The sequence below is a fragment of the Mytilinidion resinicola genome (genome assembly GCF_010093595.1).
Source record: "Mytilinidion resinicola strain CBS 304.34 unplaced genomic scaffold BDZ99scaffold_37, whole genome shotgun sequence".
Classification (NCBI taxonomy): domain Eukaryota; kingdom Fungi; phylum Ascomycota; class Dothideomycetes; order Mytilinidiales; family Mytilinidiaceae; genus Mytilinidion; species Mytilinidion resinicola.
Window position 1 is genome coordinate 212,105 of NW_022985473.1, and position 16,793 is coordinate 228,897.

The window sequence follows — 16,793 nt, forward strand, 5'->3', positions numbered from 1 at the left end:
GGCCACTGATCCGCGCGATACGGGATACGGGTTACGGGCTACTCTGTCTGGCGAGCGAAGTCAAGCAGCTGACAGTAGTGCCCGATCATATCAAGGGGATGTAAGACGTGTAGATGGATGTCGCGGTCGCATCGCTATGGAACGGAGGGGTCGATATGCTAACGTTCTGCCATCTGAACCGAATCACAGGAGAATCTGAGCTGAGATCTAGACTAGAGCGCATCAAACCCACTGTCACAACCAGAGGAGGTTATCATGTACTTTAAAGAACGACGACACAGAAGAATCAGAAGCAGAAGAGACAACGAGAAACTTTTCCTGGGCATCCGGGCTGCAATGCTCCACCCCGTCAGACACAGAAATAGACCTCCCACACGGCACCGTCACCCTCCTAGGTCTCTCCGTCGACACCGTCAATTCAGCCGGCAACCACTAGTCTCACATCCGCGCCACTCTTCCATCCGCTTCCCGCGTCGAAAACCTTGACGCACTCATCAGCGACGTGAACGATAATCTCCGGATGTTTGCTTCACGCACTACCCATCACTGACTGCAGACACGGCGTACGATGTTTTCCTGCGCATGCTTGCTGTAGGCGTCAGAGAAAATGATATATGGAGTGGCAGCACCCAATTCTAACTCTCGACGAGGCCGCATTACCCTTGGTGCCGGAGAAAAGAAGAGAGTGGCGAGGAGGAGGAGGAGGAGGAGGAGGAGGATGAAGATAGGTGATTTCTTTTCGAGAATGCGTATTTGTATGATATCATGGGCGGTGAGGCTTCCGAGCGCATTTCAATAGAGATGAGTGGAGATTGGGGTGAGGATGTCTTGTCGTCAAAGCGTAGAAAGTTGGCATGAAGGCGGAGAACAAGATCCAACATCCGGACGTGAATGCTCATCTCACGTTAGAGGAAAACTTTCGGAAAGTACCACGGACCAGAAGAGCTGGATGTGGAAGGAGGAGGGTATTGCGCCGACATTGCGGCGTACCACCTAGATGCAACGCTTCGCTTTCTCGAACGTTTGGAATCAATCCTTAACACACTGCTCTCTCAAGGTTTATTGGCTGAGCCAGACCTCACGCTGCTGGCGGTATTGAGGCTGCGACATGAACTCCGGGGATTCAGAAACGTCATCGCATGCACCAATAACACTCGAACGGCAACCCTTAGATCACATGCGGAGCTAAACGTGGTAAGGCCTATCATGCACATAGTCCCGAGTGCAGGAACCCGCGTGGGTAGTGTTTGAATGGGATACGCGAAATGGTAAGAGGTGAGTTGGCTAAGGCGGCGAAGCGCTGCGGCACAGCAAAGCTGCGACCAACCCCAGTCCCGACTTCGAGTTTCAACATAAAGTGCGGCGGTTCCGCTGTACATAAAAGCTCCTGCCCCGTTCTACTAGTTGTTACCTCGCCGTGGTAGCTTTCTTCCCAAGTCATTCGGGCTCAGGCTACAAAATGGCCTCCTCGGATTCATCTGATACTGCAGGAATATCTACGCCTCCTGCCGGCGGCTCTCCAACCCTAAGCGCTTATCTATCGACATACAACAGGCAGTACAATGTTACACCTACTCCCGAGCGAGAGATACCCCGGATTGTGAACGATTTGGGAAGTATTGATCTCGGCGGGAATGGAGATATGGATGACGTAGGTGAGTATCGCTTCATATGCAGTTCTTCTACTTTACGAAGAGCAAGGACTCTATGGATAGCACGATCTAACCTAGGACTGCAAGATCCAGATGACCCTTCGAACTCATCTGCATCTGGGCGAGTCCCGACGCATGATGGTTCAAGCGAAAACGCTCATCGTTCGACCTACAACCGACAATACAATGTGACCCCGACGCCGGAGCGACAACTCCCTAGCATTGAGTACAATACTGAAAACCTAAACCTGTCGGACAGTGAAAGCGCTAGTGAAGCAGGTAAGTAATTTTACCACATTGTAGACGGCAAGGTGTAACCTCAACGGCTTGATCAAGGTTCAATCCACAAGTCGGTTTCATCGGGATCTGCGAGAAGCCAAACTTCTGGCGCTTCTACACTGAACGCCCATCGATCCACGTACAGCAGACAGTTCAATGTTACACCCACGCCAGAACGACAAATCGTAGACGATCTTGAAAACCTTGATCTCTCGGGTGACAGAAGTATAAATGATGAAGCAGGTAAGTCGTGCTACCTTGCTAATCGCGATAATAATTGACCCTGAACAACTAGAACCAAATCAGAATTACCACGATGACGACGATCTAGAGTACAACCTTAGAACTGAAAGTCTCCCAGATGTACCAATATATGATACAAGGCTACAAAATGCGCTCCGAGACACCAAAGAACAGCTCCGTGAGTTGCACGAGGCGATGGAGTTTGGTCCAGGGATACTCAATCAAGCGCCGAACCTATCCATCTTGGCCCAACAGACAAATCAGCTTGCAGACTTTGCATACCCGGAGACTCGGACAATTGGGCTTGTGGGAGACTCGGGTGTCGGTGAGAAACATCGTGGGCCTTCAGTAACTCAAGCTGATGCATAAATAGGCAAAAGCAGTCTGATTAACAGCCTACTTGACGAGCGTGGCGTCGCTAGATCGGTACGTAGTATTCACCTCTAAGTAATCACGCTTGACTTAACTCTTATAAGAGCGGCGACGGAGGCGCATGCACAAACATCGTCACAGAATACCGATATCCCCGCAGTCCTGATGCACCAAGCTATAGTTTTGAGGTCCAGTACATGTCGTCTGAGGAGCTCAAAGTCCTGTTAGAAGACCTTGTGTCCAGCTATCGAGCATACAACACGGAGGCCTTTCGAGAGATAATCAACCAGGCTGAGCGAGACGCTGTGAAGGACAAAGCCGAGAGGGCAGCGTCGGCTCTTAACTCCCTCTTCGGAGAGCATGCCAGGTATTCCGAAGAGAACCTATCGAGGGAAGGCCAAGACGCGGCGGCGCAAATTGTCAGAGATCTTGAAAGTATGGTTGAAGAGGTTCAACAAGATCGGCCCGGGGGTCCGACGGCGTCCACGTGGTCCGCTACGGCGAGTGATGCTGAGGACTTGACTCGTCAACTCGACGTCTTCATCAGAGTTAGAGGTCAAGATGGATTGCCTGTCCTTTGGCCTTTTGTCGGTATCATCAGGGTCTATCTCCGATCGTTGTTTCTTCGATCTGGCGTTGTGCTAGCTGATCTCCCTGGTAAGTCTCTCCTTGGTGTCATTTAGATATAGTTCAATACTTACTTTATCGGAAGGCCTCAGAGATCTCAATTACGCAAGAGTCCGCGCTACCGATCGTTATATGCGGGACTGTCACGAAATCTTCGCGGTTGCACGTATCGACCGTGTGACTACAGATGTCGGACTACGGGACATCGTCAATCGATGCGGTGACCAGCGTCCACTTCGAATCGTCTGTACTCGTTCTGAGGTAACAGTCTAAAAGAATAGAGTATTGAGGTATGCAGGCTAACAAGCATGTAGGATGTAAATGGAAGTGAGACTATAGCTTCACAACCTGCTAGTGCTCCTCGGATCAAAGCTCTTAAATTGAGAATAGATCATCTTAAGCGTACCTTGAATAGGCTTAGACGAGATCGAAGACAGCGAACCGGGAATGCTGAAGAGATACTGACTGTTGGGTAAGCTCCCTGCTCTGATAGTTAGCGACCATATGGTAACACTGAAATTTCTAGGGACGAGTTGGACCTAGCGAGATTCAGGTACGATCTCAGAGCCGTCCACGCGATATTGAAACTGACCAACGTGAAAGACTACAAGAGTTTTTAGTCCAGGGACGCAACGATAGAGTGCGAGCATCGCTACACGAGACGTATTCTGATCGAGTGTTCGAAAGAGACCTCCGGATCTTTTGCGTCAGCAACGTCGAGTACTCCGAGTATCGCAACGAAGACGTCACCTTGGGCGGACCACACGTAAACTTGAGCGGAATCCCAGAACTGCGGCAATATTGCCAGTTGATCCCTGCCGCAGCCCAATTCGGAGCCGTGGCCGCCTTTCTCGAGCATCAGGTCCCCAGCCTCTTGGGGTCCATCCGACAGTGGCTGCTGCAAGGAACTGATGGACTGACGGCGGAACGTGCTGATGCCTTGCGAGCTGCACTCGATAGCTCAAGAGATCGATTATCTGGGGTTCGTGCTCGATGCTCAGTGACGGACTTGACTGACTTGACTAGTGGAACGCTGTCGTCGATGCCCTTAAGCGGAATCTCAAAAGCGATTTCCGTGCTTCTATCGTCAACTCGTTTGGTATGTGTGCTATGTCGGGAGCTAGAACACACTGACCATCTAACGATCTCACTAGATCAGGATTCGGCGAATTGGTCCTCCGCGGCTAGAAACGTGAGCGGGCAATGGATGGGGGTATGTGAACTTGGTGCAGGCTAAACAGCCATACTGACATTGTGTTAGTGGCATTGGGCGTCTTTTGCTGCTTTCTGCCGTAATTACGGCGATTATCAGACCCCTGCCGCTGGTTATCATAATTGGAACGATGACATTGTCTTAGCGATGCGAGAGGATCTCGAACCAGACTGGACCGACTTGATACAACAAGCCTCTGAAATGATCGATGCCACCTTCGAGCGCATTAGCGAGATGTTTGAACGGGAAGAGGATGCTTTGAACAGTAAGTAGAAAGCTAGTGCTTGGTATTATGGCTCTGCTGACGTCTCGTGTAGATTGTCTCGAGCTCGCCCCAAACGCACTCGGCAATCTAATAGAGAACCTCGGCCCAAAGAGAGATTGTATCGAAGATATGCTCGAAACGGCATCGGAAAACTTCGTTGAGCAGATTGAGTGAGTACCCCTGACGACATCGGACTACATATCTAACACGCCCCTTCCAAGACGGATCCAAAGCAATGCACTGAACGGATATCCAAGCTCTTACATCACAGATAAGATGCGCTTGACCTACTTAGATTGTCAGAGTGAAAGCGGTGCGTGAATCTCCCCCTAAACACCCCCTCGTTCAGTGTCAAATAAGGCCTGATTCAATTCACAGGCACCGGCAGCGACCGCCGCCGAAAGGATCACATGCGACAGAAGCTATCCGGGACTACCCTGTTCTCCAAACTCAAAAGAACCGTCAAAGACGCCCAATGGGAAGTGATCGATGAGGCCGTCGAGAACATTAGAACCGGGCTGCAGAGGGAGTTTGACAGCCTCCTCCGGGACATACAGAGTATTGTCGGCGAAGAAGGTGAGGTTAGTGAATCACAGAGACATCCTGACACGGCGAGGAGAACGGGACTGCTAGTTGAGCATTTAGCGCAGGACTTGGACGATCGACATCGGCTTATTGAGGAACTCCGGGGGCATCCTAGTTTGAGGTGATTTGAATTTTTTGAGTGGGTGTGTATGTTCTCACTGCTTCGTTAGAGGTTCATAGTAAACGAGTTCCATTTTGCTGTTCACAAAAGCGACACAACTCGTTATTCAACCTTCCACCTCAATCTCGCTTCTCACGAGCCTTTCAAGATCCTCCACTGCCCGAAAGTCAGATGAAGGACCACTCGGATTAAAGAACCACGCGTCTTTGCGATCCTCCCGATTCCTCCATAACTCAGCAACACCATCGATTTGACCAATCGACTTGACTTGTGAGAAGTCGCCTGATACTACCTCTGCGAGTGGTTCTTCGTACCTGCCAAAATACGGATATCCGTATCGTTTGTAGAGTGCGGGATTGATGGGCGATTCCGGCAACGGGAGACCGGTCACTGCTTGAAAACCCGCGCTGTTGAGGATCTGCACGTTGAAGACTTTGGTATATTTCGGGTGCCACTCGTAGATTCCGGGATCCTTGATGACGGGTTGGGTGATTTTGCCGCCGGCTGCGATGCTCATTTGCGAAGGAAATGTTTCTGGCGGAGTCGTCTTAGTGTCCCATCCGCCTCCTCTCAGCCGAAGGACGAGATGAAGCGTGGAGCCCTAAAGCACGAGTCAAATGATGCTTAGAATTGGGGTAAGGTAATACGTACAGGGCCAATGTGGTAGTATGACAAAGTTCTGCCATCTACAACTCGTCAGAATGTATGATTTGAGTTGAGCGAGATGGAGTACAAACCTTCTAGCTGTTTACTAGCGAAAACAAGCCTTTGTTGATCTGGTGGAATTCCTTCCTTGTCCTCTAGCTTACTCTTCACGTCGTCTATGGTATCGCTCGACTCTACTTGGAGTCTTATTTTCTTGCCAGTCAAAGTGCGAACAAATATTTGCATTCCGCCTCGTAAGTTGAGGAGCAGGTATATGGTTGATTTCTGGATTGATCAGTGAAACATTCTTCCGCAGAGGAGCGATGATGGACAGACATTCCGAATATCATACTTCTTGAGCTTTTGCGAACCTACGTAAATTGAGCCATTGTGCATACATATCACAAGCAGGATGCATACCTTGTAAGCGTCGGCCTCCACAGATCAACTTCTGGTGTGAAGTAGGTATTCCTTCTTGGCGCTGTATAAGGAGCTTTAGCTCGTCTGCCGTATCCTCGGGCGAAACATGCATCGTAAATGGTTCGCCATTCATTGGACTGATATCCAGCTCCCAAGGTCGCGTCCGCTTCGGAATATCTTCGCTGGAGTCTCTGAGTGCGGAGTTGGGGAAAGTGACCGCTTTCGGTATCCCCGTCATGACACCAGGCGTGATCTCGAACTGGATGCCGCCGATGAGCTCTTGACCGGTAACTTGAGCCTCAACTGAGTAGCCACTCCCAACAGGCATAGCAACAAATTGCCGCACTCGGTTTGCTTCGGTACAGATTCCATCCAGCCAGCCCTGATTGGGTATCACGACGTAGTCTTGGATTGAAATATTCTGGGCAACACGATTGCGGCGTCGACGTTTGGTGTCGGGTGATTCCACAGCAGGCTCACCGGAAACCGCATTTACGCCGCCTACGAAGATTTTCACGGCATACGGACGCTGTGAGCGTAGCCTTATCCACAATGCCTCGCGTTCTAGACGGTGTTAGCGCTATGCTATCCTGAGAAGTGGGACACTAGGATTACGTACGATACATTGGGAGAAAGAGTCCCCCTTTGACAGTCATATTTGTAGGAAAGGATTTTGCATAGTTTCTGACTTCAAAGAGGGGAAAGTTTCCGAGGCCGGGTGGCAAGGCTGAGCTGTTGTCATTGTCTGGCACTCTCACGGTGCGCTTGAATGCTATTTGAAGGTCATCCAAGTGGACTGCATTATCTGTGATCTCGGGCACTGGGTCCCAAGGGATGTCCATGCTTACTATAGCAACTTTGGAGATATGATGTTTGAGAAATTACTTTCCTCGTAGACTGTGCGGCTGAGTTATATAAAGGATATGTGGAGTTGGCGTCAGGCTGAAGGGACGACGAGAGGCTTGTGGTGGGGCTCAGCCTCAGCCTCCGAACAGAAAAGTCAACCTTGGAACTCAGCTATGAGACATGACTCGGCAAAATTGGAAGCCACAAGGCTGAGGTGATGTTCATTGGTTTCCTGAGGAGTGGATTGGAGAAGCTCACTGACAAGCTAGCTACCGTATTGACTCCGTTCTCAAGTCGCTATGGCTTGCCCTTGCTGGAATATGCGAAGACCTTTCACTCAGTAGTCTGGGGTAAGTTGGGTCAAAAGCTATGTTTTTGGGGAACCCTCTCAAGGAATGAAGCGCAGGAGCCCATTTCGCAGTTCTCCTTTGTGATCCATTTCCGGTGATACACTACCCTTGATCGGTGCCTTAATGAGGATTTTTATGGGTGTTGGTGGGGGATATTGCATAGGAAACTTCAAGATGTACACAACAATACTACTTCTGGCGCCTCTAAGCCTAGGTTCATTAATGTGAGATGTCAGTCACGGTTTTGACTTCAACAATGAGAGATGTTGGGAAACAGAGGAGCGTCACATAAGCAGGAACCACGTGATATCGGATAAACTATCTGCCGATAAAATGGCTTGACTCCCGCCACCCTCTCTACATCTCGCTCTCCACCATACTAACGACGTCTTACAAACCCTCAACGACGACGCCTTCTAACCAACTGACTTCTTGACTCCCCGCTACTCTCATATTCTGCACTCGCTCACTACCACAACAACCTCCACAAAGCCCTTACGACACTCTACCAAACACCCTCACCCTCAACCCCACCCAACCGCCATCATGCCTCGCGCAGAAGTCGGCTCCACCAAGCACCTCGCCAACAAGATGAAATCCAAAGGCCTGCAACGCCTGCGCTGGTACTGCCAAGTGTGCGAAAAGCAATGCCGCGACGCCAACGGCTTCAAATGCCACGTGCAGTCCGAATCCCACGTGCGCCAAATGCACGTCGTGGGCGAAGACCCGAAGAAGTACATCGAGCAGTTCTCGCGCGAGTTCCAGCACGACTTCATCCAACTCCTCCGCACCTCCCACGGCGAGAAGGCCGTCAACATCAACCACTTCTACCAGAACTACATCGCGAACAAGGAGCACACGCACATGAACGCGACCAAGTGGCCGAGCCTGACCGAGTTTGCAAAATACCTCGGCCGCGAGGGGATTTGCACCGTGTCGGAGGACGAGAAGGGGGGGCTGATGGTCGCGTGGCGGGATGTGAGCCCGGCGGCGGTGAAGCGGAGGGCGGAGATTCGGGAGGCGCAGTTGGCGGATGCGGAGACGGAGGCGCACGAGGAGAGGGTGATGAAGCGGATGCTGGCGCGGGCGAAGATGGAGGCGGAGGAGAAGGCGGCGAGGGAGGAGAAGGCGAAGGCCGAGGCGGAGGCTAGGGGTGAGGCGACGACTAAGGAGGAATCGCAGAAGATGGAGATGCCTGCTGGACCGGTCAAGTTGAACTTTTCGATGAAGAAGCCGCTTGGGCAGCCTGGGAAGGTGGGCTTGGGACAGATGAAGAGCAAGAGTATCTTCAAGCGAGTGCGAGAGGAGACTGCTAAAGAGCAGGATGTCCCTGCGGAGAAGAGGACGAAGGTTGGATGAAGTCCATCTTTCTCTTGAGCCATAACACACAACACGACGATCACAGACAAGGATCCGGCGTTAGCAGTGTCGACTTCGATCTACGGACCCCTACGACATTGAACCGATATCCTCAGTCACTCAGTCACTCAGTCACACACAAGCCTCGGCTTAGAGTTCCTCTCAAGCGCAAGATTTCATAGGGTGGATTTTGGATGGATTATACCAGGGTCGAACCCCATATGATTTGCGAGGTTGCCTCTACTGCAACTATATGCATAGTTAGTTATCAAAATACCCCATATGTAGCGCTATGCTGTTACAAATGAGAAGCCGTACTCCAAATCTCTCGCTGTAACCGAAAAGGTGCAATGGAAATATCCCGGTGAATGCCAAACACGCTTCCATCCAGGGGGTTCCACCGTCCGCTAATTATCAAATGCTACAATTCCCCCCCAGTACGCCGAACGACCAGGCTAAATCGCGAAATCAGGAAGATCACTCCAACACCCGACTCTCGCCGTTCGGAATTTCCTCAAACTTAACGTCATCCCACTCATCACCGAAGGAAGAGTTGGTGTCGGTAGAGGACTCGCTCACGGACAGGCCGTCCTCAGCATCTCTCTCTCGCGCTTGTCTCCGCGCCTCCGCTACAGCCTCTTCAACAGACACGACCTTCCGTCTCAAGAACCAGCTAACGATCCCAAGCCCCGCCTTCACCTCGTCATGCGTCCCAACCCAGTATTTCGCATTCAGCACCCGCTGCGCTTGCAACCCGTTATGCCCACCTAGATTAAGCTGCTGCGCCGACCCAATCGAAATAGAGTGCAGCCCATGCAGGAACGCGAGCGTACTCAGCGGCGGGTCCGCATTCGCGACCGGCGCCAGCGCGCTCGCCGGGATACCATGCGGCGTGTAGATCACCACCTCCGCCGCATCAACCCCGGATGAAGAAGACGAGAACGAGGCCGCAGACGGCGCGGCATTGAACGCGATCATCAGTGCCGAGTGGTAGTACTTGAAGTCCCGCGCCGCCACGATCCGCGAGATGCTGAGCCATTCCGGCAGCGGCGGCAGCGAGTTCGCGCGCCAGTCGCACGCCTCGCTTGTAAAAGTCGGGACGACGTGGACGGCGCGGAAGTGGCGCATGGCGTTGACGACGAGGGCGGCCTTGTCGGTGCAGAAGACGGGGACGTCGCGGTGCACGGTCTTGAGGGTGCTGGGGTGACAGTGGTCGGTGAACTCGTGGGAGATGGCGATGGCATCGATGAATCGGTGGCGGGCGGCGTCTTCTTCCTCTTGCTCTTCGTCTTCGGGGCGGGGCGGCTTGTAGGTGCGCCGATACAGGAAGCTCGCGCCGGCGAGGTGCTCGATTTCGCGCGCGAGTTGGTTTGCTCCGTCAATGGTGCTCACGGCGCTGGGCGTGGCGTGCCATTGCTGCGAGAACCAGGATGCCACGTCGGATTGGCCGCCCGTGAGCCAGGGGTCGATGAGTATGTTGTAGTATATGCGCTTGCTGTGTTTGACGGCGGACGCGGGTCGTGGGATCTGAAGGAGCCAGGTGGTGTCGGCGTTGAGGTGGTGTAGGAGGGGACGGCGCGTGGCAAGGGAGCGGACGATTGCGTCGCGTGTGAGGCGGTGGAGCTCGGTGGAGATCTTCTCATCGTCGGAGGACTCCATTGAGGTGGTGTGGAGGTGGGAGCATTAGTGGTTGCGTGGAGAGGTTGAAGATTAAGGCGCCGTGGCGTGGAGCTGGAGTGCTAAATAGTGAAAATTACATCATCAGTGGCGAGAAGGTAGATGACGACAATGTTCGTGTCGAAGAAATGGTGAATGTATTGACATTTGTGGCTCTGAACGAAAGGAAACCATACCAATGTTGTGTGTTTTGCGGACGCGCACGACGCGCTGAGTGATCTCGGACGCTGTCAGGGCGTCGTGCATTGGTGTTTATGTGGGGCTTTATGCGGGGATATTTTTGTGCCTTCTGAGGTGGCCCGGAGAGCCAGCAGCCTTGCCAAAAGTGTGCTTTTTCAGCTTTAGTAATGTTCCAGAGGACCTCAAGCAGTACTAGGCACGTTTACACAATCTTGGAGGAAGTTTTGGAACAGTACTTTATACATTTCCATGTACTGCCACTAGCTTGGGTGTTATTCTTTTGTGGGGCTTTATGCGGTACGGCGGGGATATTTTTGGACCTTCCAAGGTTGCTCTGCAAGCTGTCCCTTCATCATCAGCCTCATTCACGACTCCATCTTCAACATTTGGACTGCTACCGCAATTACTTGTGCCCCTCCTCGCAAGTTAGCAAGCTTCAGCATGGCTTCCACTGTCAATCCCCCAGATACTACCGCCATCAGTCTACAACGCCTCCTCACACACCTCGAGCATACCCTACTTTCGCCGGACGCCGACACCAACCTGCGGAAGTCCAGCTACGATCGCGCAAAAGTTGGCGCAAATCTCGAATACGCTCGGTCGCTTCTTCTGAAACTAGAGCATGACAGCTCAGGCATCAAAATCCTGTCGCGAAAACAGGCCCTCCAGGCCGACCTCCAAGCCAAGCGGGCACTCATAAAGCAACTAAACAAACGACTGTACGAGCTCAACCAGATCGACGACAGCTCTGAAGGAGGATCTGCTTCAGAATCTGAGGATGGCGAAGACATATTCCCCTCATATGCGCCCGCGGTCAGGAATACATCGAGTTCCATAGACCATGTGAACAGAGAGGAGAATCCTGCCCTGCAAGAAGCAGCCGCAAATCTATCGTCAACACTCCGGTCACGGAAATCACAACCAGCGTCAAATGCTGCTACCACTGGCGCCTCTCTGTTCGGGTCTAATACGCAATCTGCCTCGGCCAAGCCGCAGACAGAAACACTTCTCTCACACAACCGGAACGAGCAGGAAACTTTAACAACCTCCCTTCTCGATATGGCGAAAGCTCTCAAAAACCAGTCTTTACAGTTCGCCGGCGCGTTGGAATCGGAGAAGTCGATACTAGACAGGGCAGTGACAGGCTTGGATAAGAATGCCACAGGTATGGAGGCAGCAGGACAGCGGATGGGCACATTACGAAGGATGACAGAGGGAAAGGGATGGTGGGACCGGATGAAGCTCTACGGCATGATCTTCGGCTTGTGGTTCATCGCATTTGCGATTGTGTTCATATTGCCAAAGCTCCGATTCTAGGGGCGAGCTGCATGGGATACGGAGTTAACGGAGCATAGCGATGGATTGTAATGCAGACATGATAATTAAAAGAGCAAATACGATGCTCGTGTACAACGCCTGAACGCCTTGCTCACTCAATGACCCATATAATACAACGCTGTCCACCAGCGCCAGCTGTCATGTACACGCGATCCAACGCCCGACTACCCTCAGCGCCCAACCCGTGGGCCCTATCGCTCGACTAGAACAACCACACATACCAGAACAGGAAGATGACGGCCGCAAAGAAGCCCAGCCACACCTTCCACCCCACGCCCGTCTTCTCCGCCATCCGCAGCATGCGATTCATCGTGCCCCGTAACCGCACGCGCGTATTGTCGAACGAGTTGTTCATCTTATCCGCCAGGGCCGTCGAGTCGCGGATCTCGTCTCCAATCGCCACCGTGATCTATTCCAAAACTCTCGTTAGCACATATCGCCAGAACGGTTGTAGTGTCAAGGGTCTTCCTACGTCTTTCAACATCCGCACCTTGGCGCTCATGCCCGCCAGCTGGTCCTCGTTCTGGCTCTCCAGCTCGCTCAGCACCGCGTCCGAGTACTGGCCGCGCGAATTCGGCGTCGCAGGCCGGTAGCCAACCATGCCGGGGCTCAGATTGGGACTCCCGCCTCCGCCGCCGGGGTAGGCCGAGAAGGCGGGACCGTTGGACGCGGCGGTGGAGGGGAAGCCGTAGCCATAACCGCTTGTGGGCCGGCCGGGGGACTTTGATTTCGACTTCGAGGGCGAGGTGCTGCGGTCGTAGGTGCTGAAGAGGGCGCTGCGGGCGTCCCGGTGTTGGGTTGTAGAACTGAACCTGCAGGTGAGATCTGGTTAGTGGAGCGCTCGAAGTTGGGAAGAGACTTGGTGATGGTGTAAGCTTACCTTGACGCCATGATAATCGTTTCGTTGTGGAGTTGTGAGGATCTGCAGGAGAGCCGTGAACTTTTTGCGGCGAGATCGTGGAGCGGCCTGGGGGCCGATGGAGGGTCCACCGTGTCCTCACAACACCACCCCCAAGGCTTCCAAAAAGAACACGAGCCCATAAATTCCTCCATCTCGCGCCTATAATTTCTCAAGTTGATGCACAGTTCTTACGCCCCCAAACATTTTCCGAGCCTTTTCACTCAACTATCATCACAATGGTCTGATATACCATGCTCAAGTTCGAGATGCATAAATCTGACTAGTATACTAGAATGCCCTCTTCAACTCGGCCTTGCGCCAATCCACAGCAATCCGGAAGGACCTAGATACCTTCGCGGACAACCCGTCACCGTCCCCAGCACTTCTAGGCCAAATAAACGCATCCCTCACTTCCTTCTCGCGCACAATCGACGACTACAACAAGCTCGCAAAGCAAGAGATCGTGGCTACAAAGCAGGAGAAGGCACAGGAGCGGCTAAAAACATTTCGCGCGGAACTATCAGATTATAGGGCGCAATTCGCGAGGTTACGACAGGTCAACGAAGAAATTGTAGGTTTGTTCTACAGTCTCGCATCAAAACTCTTGTAACATCAAGGCACTACAAGCAGTGGCCGATGAGTGTACACAGATCTATGACGAGGCACCGCGCAGACTCTTCCAGGGATGCAAGCTCACAGTTTCTAGCAAACCACTCAAAACCGCACCGAGCTCCTAGGCCGTCGCCCTCACAATACCGCTACGCCCGAGAACCCTTACGCAAACAACGCACAATCATCGCAGCAGCACTCGCCATGGGCACCAAACCCCTCATCCGCCTCCTACTCAGCTTCCCGCGGCACTAGCCTCGGCGCGGCGCCTTCAGAATACGATCGAGAGACACACGCTTTCCGCGAGCAAACATTCGCCTCGCAGGCCAATGCGCATCTAGACGAGTTCCTGGATAGAGGAAGGGCGGTACTGGGGGATCTATCACAGCAGAGGGAGATGCTCAAGGGGACGCAGCGGCGGCTGTACAGCGTTGCGAATACGCTGGGAGTTAGTGGGGATACGATTCGCATGGTTGAGAGGAGGGCGAAGCAGGATAAGTGGATATTCTGGGCTGGAGTCGTGGTGTTCTTCGTGTTTTGCTACTTGGTCTTGAAATACCTGAGGTAATGGGGGCAAGCTTGCTGTGGACCATGCATCTGAGAATCAGAATAGGCGTTATTGGCGGGCGATGAAAAGGGTTTGGAGTTGGGAATGGTTTGAGGTTTGGTAGACAGAGGCACGAGGCCGTGTCGCTCATCATCTGTAATATTGTGAAGACTACGACGGTGGTCAGTTGATGATGGCAATCGAAAGAAGCATCCACAATGACTAGATTGTCTTCAGATATATGTTTCCATATATGAAATTCACGTGCCTTGGGCAATCATGGAGAGGAGTTTCAAGTGCCCGCCCTCTCTACCCCTCAACACCAAGACATCCGACTCAGCGCCGCGCCACGATCATCCATGGATCACTCTTCAATAGTAACAAGGTAATCTGTTCACTTCAAGTCTTTCAAACTTTAACCCCGCTTTGAAAGTCTAGTCACCGCAAACCTCAGGCGCAATCTAAATCCATCTAACATTTCTATCTCCCGTCACTCTTCTTTTCCTTCAAGTCTCTATCAATCATCATGGGCAAAGAGAAAGACGAATATCAGCCACCTTCAGGACCTCCCCCAGGCAAACTGAAGTCCAACAACCCGTGGTACAAACGAATAGGTCACTCTTCAAATCGCCAGCAGGAGGAGAACTCACAAGCCTACACGCCTCCAGCATCATACGCTCCTCCGCAAGCATATGGTTCATCACAGGGATATCAACCCCCATCAGGACCTCCGCCGTCACATAAAGGCGCGTCAGTACCCAGCTACGCTGCTCCACCAGGGCCACCTCCGTCGATGTCATACGCTCCGCCCCCAGGACCGCCTCCAAACATGTCTTCTGAGGAGCCCCCGCCCTACCACGACTGGACCATCATCCCAGACAACTCCCTCCTCCCACCACCCCCAAGCATCGGCTACGACGCCTCCCCAACCGCCAACGCCAGCAGCGACGAAGGCGAAGCCGCCTACATCTGGTGCCAACGGAACCCCCTCTACCCCCCGGGCACCTTCACGCAAGAACACCACAACTTCATCCAGTCCGGTCAACTCACCTTACTCCGCCCTCCAACCCTCCAGGGCGATCTCCTTTCCCAACAGCGCCCAGGACACTGGAAGTTCCGCACGAAACCCAAGTGCACGGATTCCTGCCTCCTGACCTCCCTGCCGCTCTACTCCGCGCAGTGGGATAGCCCTCTCCACACGCGCCGTTCCAAGACTATCTACTTCGAGCTGCAGTTCAACACCAAGAGCGGACTCTGGCGCGATCAGCACCCGGAGCCCGAGTTCGGCGTCTCGATTGGCTTCGTCGCGCCTCCGTTTCCTACGTTCCGCTTGCCGGGGTGGCAGCGTGGGAGTCTGGGCGTACATGGCGACGACGGACATCGATACGTGAACGACACGTTTGGCGGCAGCGATTTTACGACTCCATTCCTGCCTGGTCAACGCTTAGGCATCGGGATTACGTTCTCACCGCCGCAGAAGCCGCCGGGGTACGAAGACCGCGGGGCGAGTGGGAAGCTGGATATCAGAGTCTTCTTCACGCGGAACGGGGTGGAGGCAGGCAGTTGGGATGGGACGGAGGAGCTGGATCAGCGCAGTGAGGGGGGAACGGTGGGGTTGGTTGGAGACTGTGATTTGTTTGCGGCGGTAGGCGTGTTTGGGGGAGTGGATTGCGATGTGTTCTTTGCGGAGCAGGATTGGCGGTATAGGATAGGTTGAGTGTGGGGAATCGAGAGAGTGGACTGTGGTGGAGATGGGGTGGTTGGGATATACCTGATAGATGAGTCCGTAATGGGAGGAGTTCCTCAAACACTTGAGATAGCCACACCATGCTGCTAATTTACAACACTTGACTCAACGTCGAAGCTTCCCTCGCCTTTGCATCGCCGAGCTTAAATGCCAATCCTCAAGCCTGATTTCCTGTGTCAGCTAACGACAACAGCTAAGATCTCACCTACAGCGCCCACCCCACCTCGCCGCCCTCAATATCACCCCTCCATCCTCCACACTTCGGCCCTCTGCCAAGACTTGCCTCAATAGGATATTACTCGGACTGCTAAGAAAGTTCCTTTTCCGCTAGCTCGCATGCAGTGCCGCATACCATGGTGCGGATGATCGACGCCCAGGTTCATGCATCGACCTAGGAGCTTTCGCCCGCCTCCGCGAATCTGGTACTGCAAACCCCTGTTCCCTTTGCAGCATACCACCGCTTCCAAATCTGCAAACTAAAACGGCGCAGCGCCCGCCTCCGCACGCGTGCGGAATCTTGATCTGAACCCTGAATCTAGATCTCGGCGATGTCATTGTTTGTCTGGCGTTTCTCAGGGACTGGTGTGCTGGGGGGGTGGGGGGCATTTTTGTGTTGTTTTTCACGAGGGACTGCGATCTTCAGGGTCTCAATTCATACCTTAGTACACCGAGATGTCACAGCTCTAAAAAGTTCTCAGAGCAATGCGTGTACGACCATACCCCTCACTTCCTCACAAACCACCCTCTCCACACTCCACACGGCGATTTGACTCCGCACGGCGTCAGCTCTAGCCGCACCCCCTTCCACTCTCAATCC

At 53.0% G+C, this 16,793-nt stretch overlaps 8 protein-coding genes across 8 annotated transcripts; 5 read left to right on the plus strand and 3 right to left on the minus strand.

Moving 5' to 3' along the window:
* Positions 1-1,459: 1,459 nt before the first annotated feature.
* Positions 1,460-5,361, plus strand: BDZ99DRAFT_528183 (uncharacterized protein; the record flags this gene model as incomplete). Its single annotated transcript, XM_033726353.1, has 16 exons — positions 1,460-1,655; positions 1,740-1,931; positions 1,989-2,174; positions 2,227-2,499; positions 2,548-2,600; positions 2,651-3,203; positions 3,259-3,434; positions 3,488-3,645; positions 3,700-3,726; positions 3,777-4,155; positions 4,200-4,272; positions 4,328-4,386; positions 4,435-4,651; positions 4,704-4,821; positions 4,873-4,964; positions 5,030-5,361. 16 exons carry the CDS (start codon positions 1,460-1,462, stop codon positions 5,359-5,361), a joined length of 3,084 nt encoding a protein of 1,027 aa, XP_033568675.1.
* Positions 5,035-7,264, minus strand: BDZ99DRAFT_455844 (uncharacterized protein; the record flags this gene model as incomplete). The annotated part of the gene is made up of 5 exons (XM_033718452.1): positions 5,035-5,958; positions 6,009-6,043; positions 6,095-6,287; positions 6,664-6,986; positions 7,042-7,264. 5 exons carry the CDS (start codon positions 7,262-7,264, stop codon positions 5,464-5,466), a joined length of 1,269 nt encoding a protein of 422 aa, XP_033568676.1. The 3' UTR covers positions 5,035-5,463.
* Positions 7,265-7,964: 700 nt separating this feature from the next.
* On the plus strand, positions 7,965-9,307 carry BDZ99DRAFT_469456 (uncharacterized protein). The gene has a single exon (XM_033721502.1). It carries the CDS (start codon positions 8,165-8,167, stop codon positions 8,975-8,977), a length of 813 nt encoding a protein of 270 aa, XP_033568677.1. The 5' UTR covers positions 7,965-8,164; the 3' UTR covers positions 8,978-9,307.
* Positions 9,308-9,454: 147 nt separating this feature from the next.
* On the minus strand, positions 9,455-10,717 carry BDZ99DRAFT_455850 (uncharacterized protein; the record flags this gene model as incomplete). Its single annotated transcript, XM_033718453.1, has 2 exons — positions 9,611-10,717; positions 9,455-9,547 (listed from the first exon to the last, which is right to left on the minus strand). Exons 1-2 carry the CDS (start codon positions 10,634-10,636, stop codon positions 9,455-9,457), a joined length of 1,119 nt encoding a protein of 372 aa, XP_033568678.1. The 5' UTR covers positions 10,637-10,717.
* Positions 10,718-11,188: 471 nt separating this feature from the next.
* BDZ99DRAFT_469457 (uncharacterized protein) lies at positions 11,189-12,259 on the plus strand. Its single transcript, XM_033721503.1, has one exon. It carries the CDS (start codon positions 11,276-11,278, stop codon positions 12,149-12,151), a length of 876 nt encoding a protein of 291 aa, XP_033568679.1. The 5' UTR covers positions 11,189-11,275; the 3' UTR covers positions 12,152-12,259.
* BDZ99DRAFT_469458 (uncharacterized protein) lies at positions 12,100-13,130 on the minus strand. The gene is made up of 3 exons (XM_033721504.1): positions 13,053-13,130; positions 12,645-12,984; positions 12,100-12,581 (listed from the first exon to the last, which is right to left on the minus strand). The coding sequence occupies exons 1-3, from the start codon at positions 13,061-13,063 to the stop codon at positions 12,375-12,377; spliced, it is 558 nt and encodes a 185-aa protein (XP_033568680.1). The 5' UTR covers positions 13,064-13,130; the 3' UTR covers positions 12,100-12,374.
* A 37-nt stretch (positions 13,131-13,167) lies between these two features.
* BDZ99DRAFT_455861 (transporter bos1) lies at positions 13,168-14,477 on the plus strand. Its single transcript, XM_033718454.1, has 3 exons — positions 13,168-13,312; positions 13,366-13,644; positions 13,780-14,477. Exons 1-3 carry the CDS (start codon positions 13,310-13,312, stop codon positions 14,248-14,250), a joined length of 753 nt encoding a protein of 250 aa, XP_033568681.1. The 5' UTR covers positions 13,168-13,309; the 3' UTR covers positions 14,251-14,477.
* A 109-nt stretch (positions 14,478-14,586) lies between these two features.
* Positions 14,587-16,085, plus strand: BDZ99DRAFT_469460 (uncharacterized protein). The gene has a single exon (XM_033721505.1). The coding sequence runs from the start codon at positions 14,756-14,758 to the stop codon at positions 15,944-15,946; it is 1,191 nt and encodes a 396-aa protein (XP_033568682.1). The 5' UTR covers positions 14,587-14,755; the 3' UTR covers positions 15,947-16,085.
* The last annotated feature ends 708 nt before the right edge of the window (positions 16,086-16,793 follow it).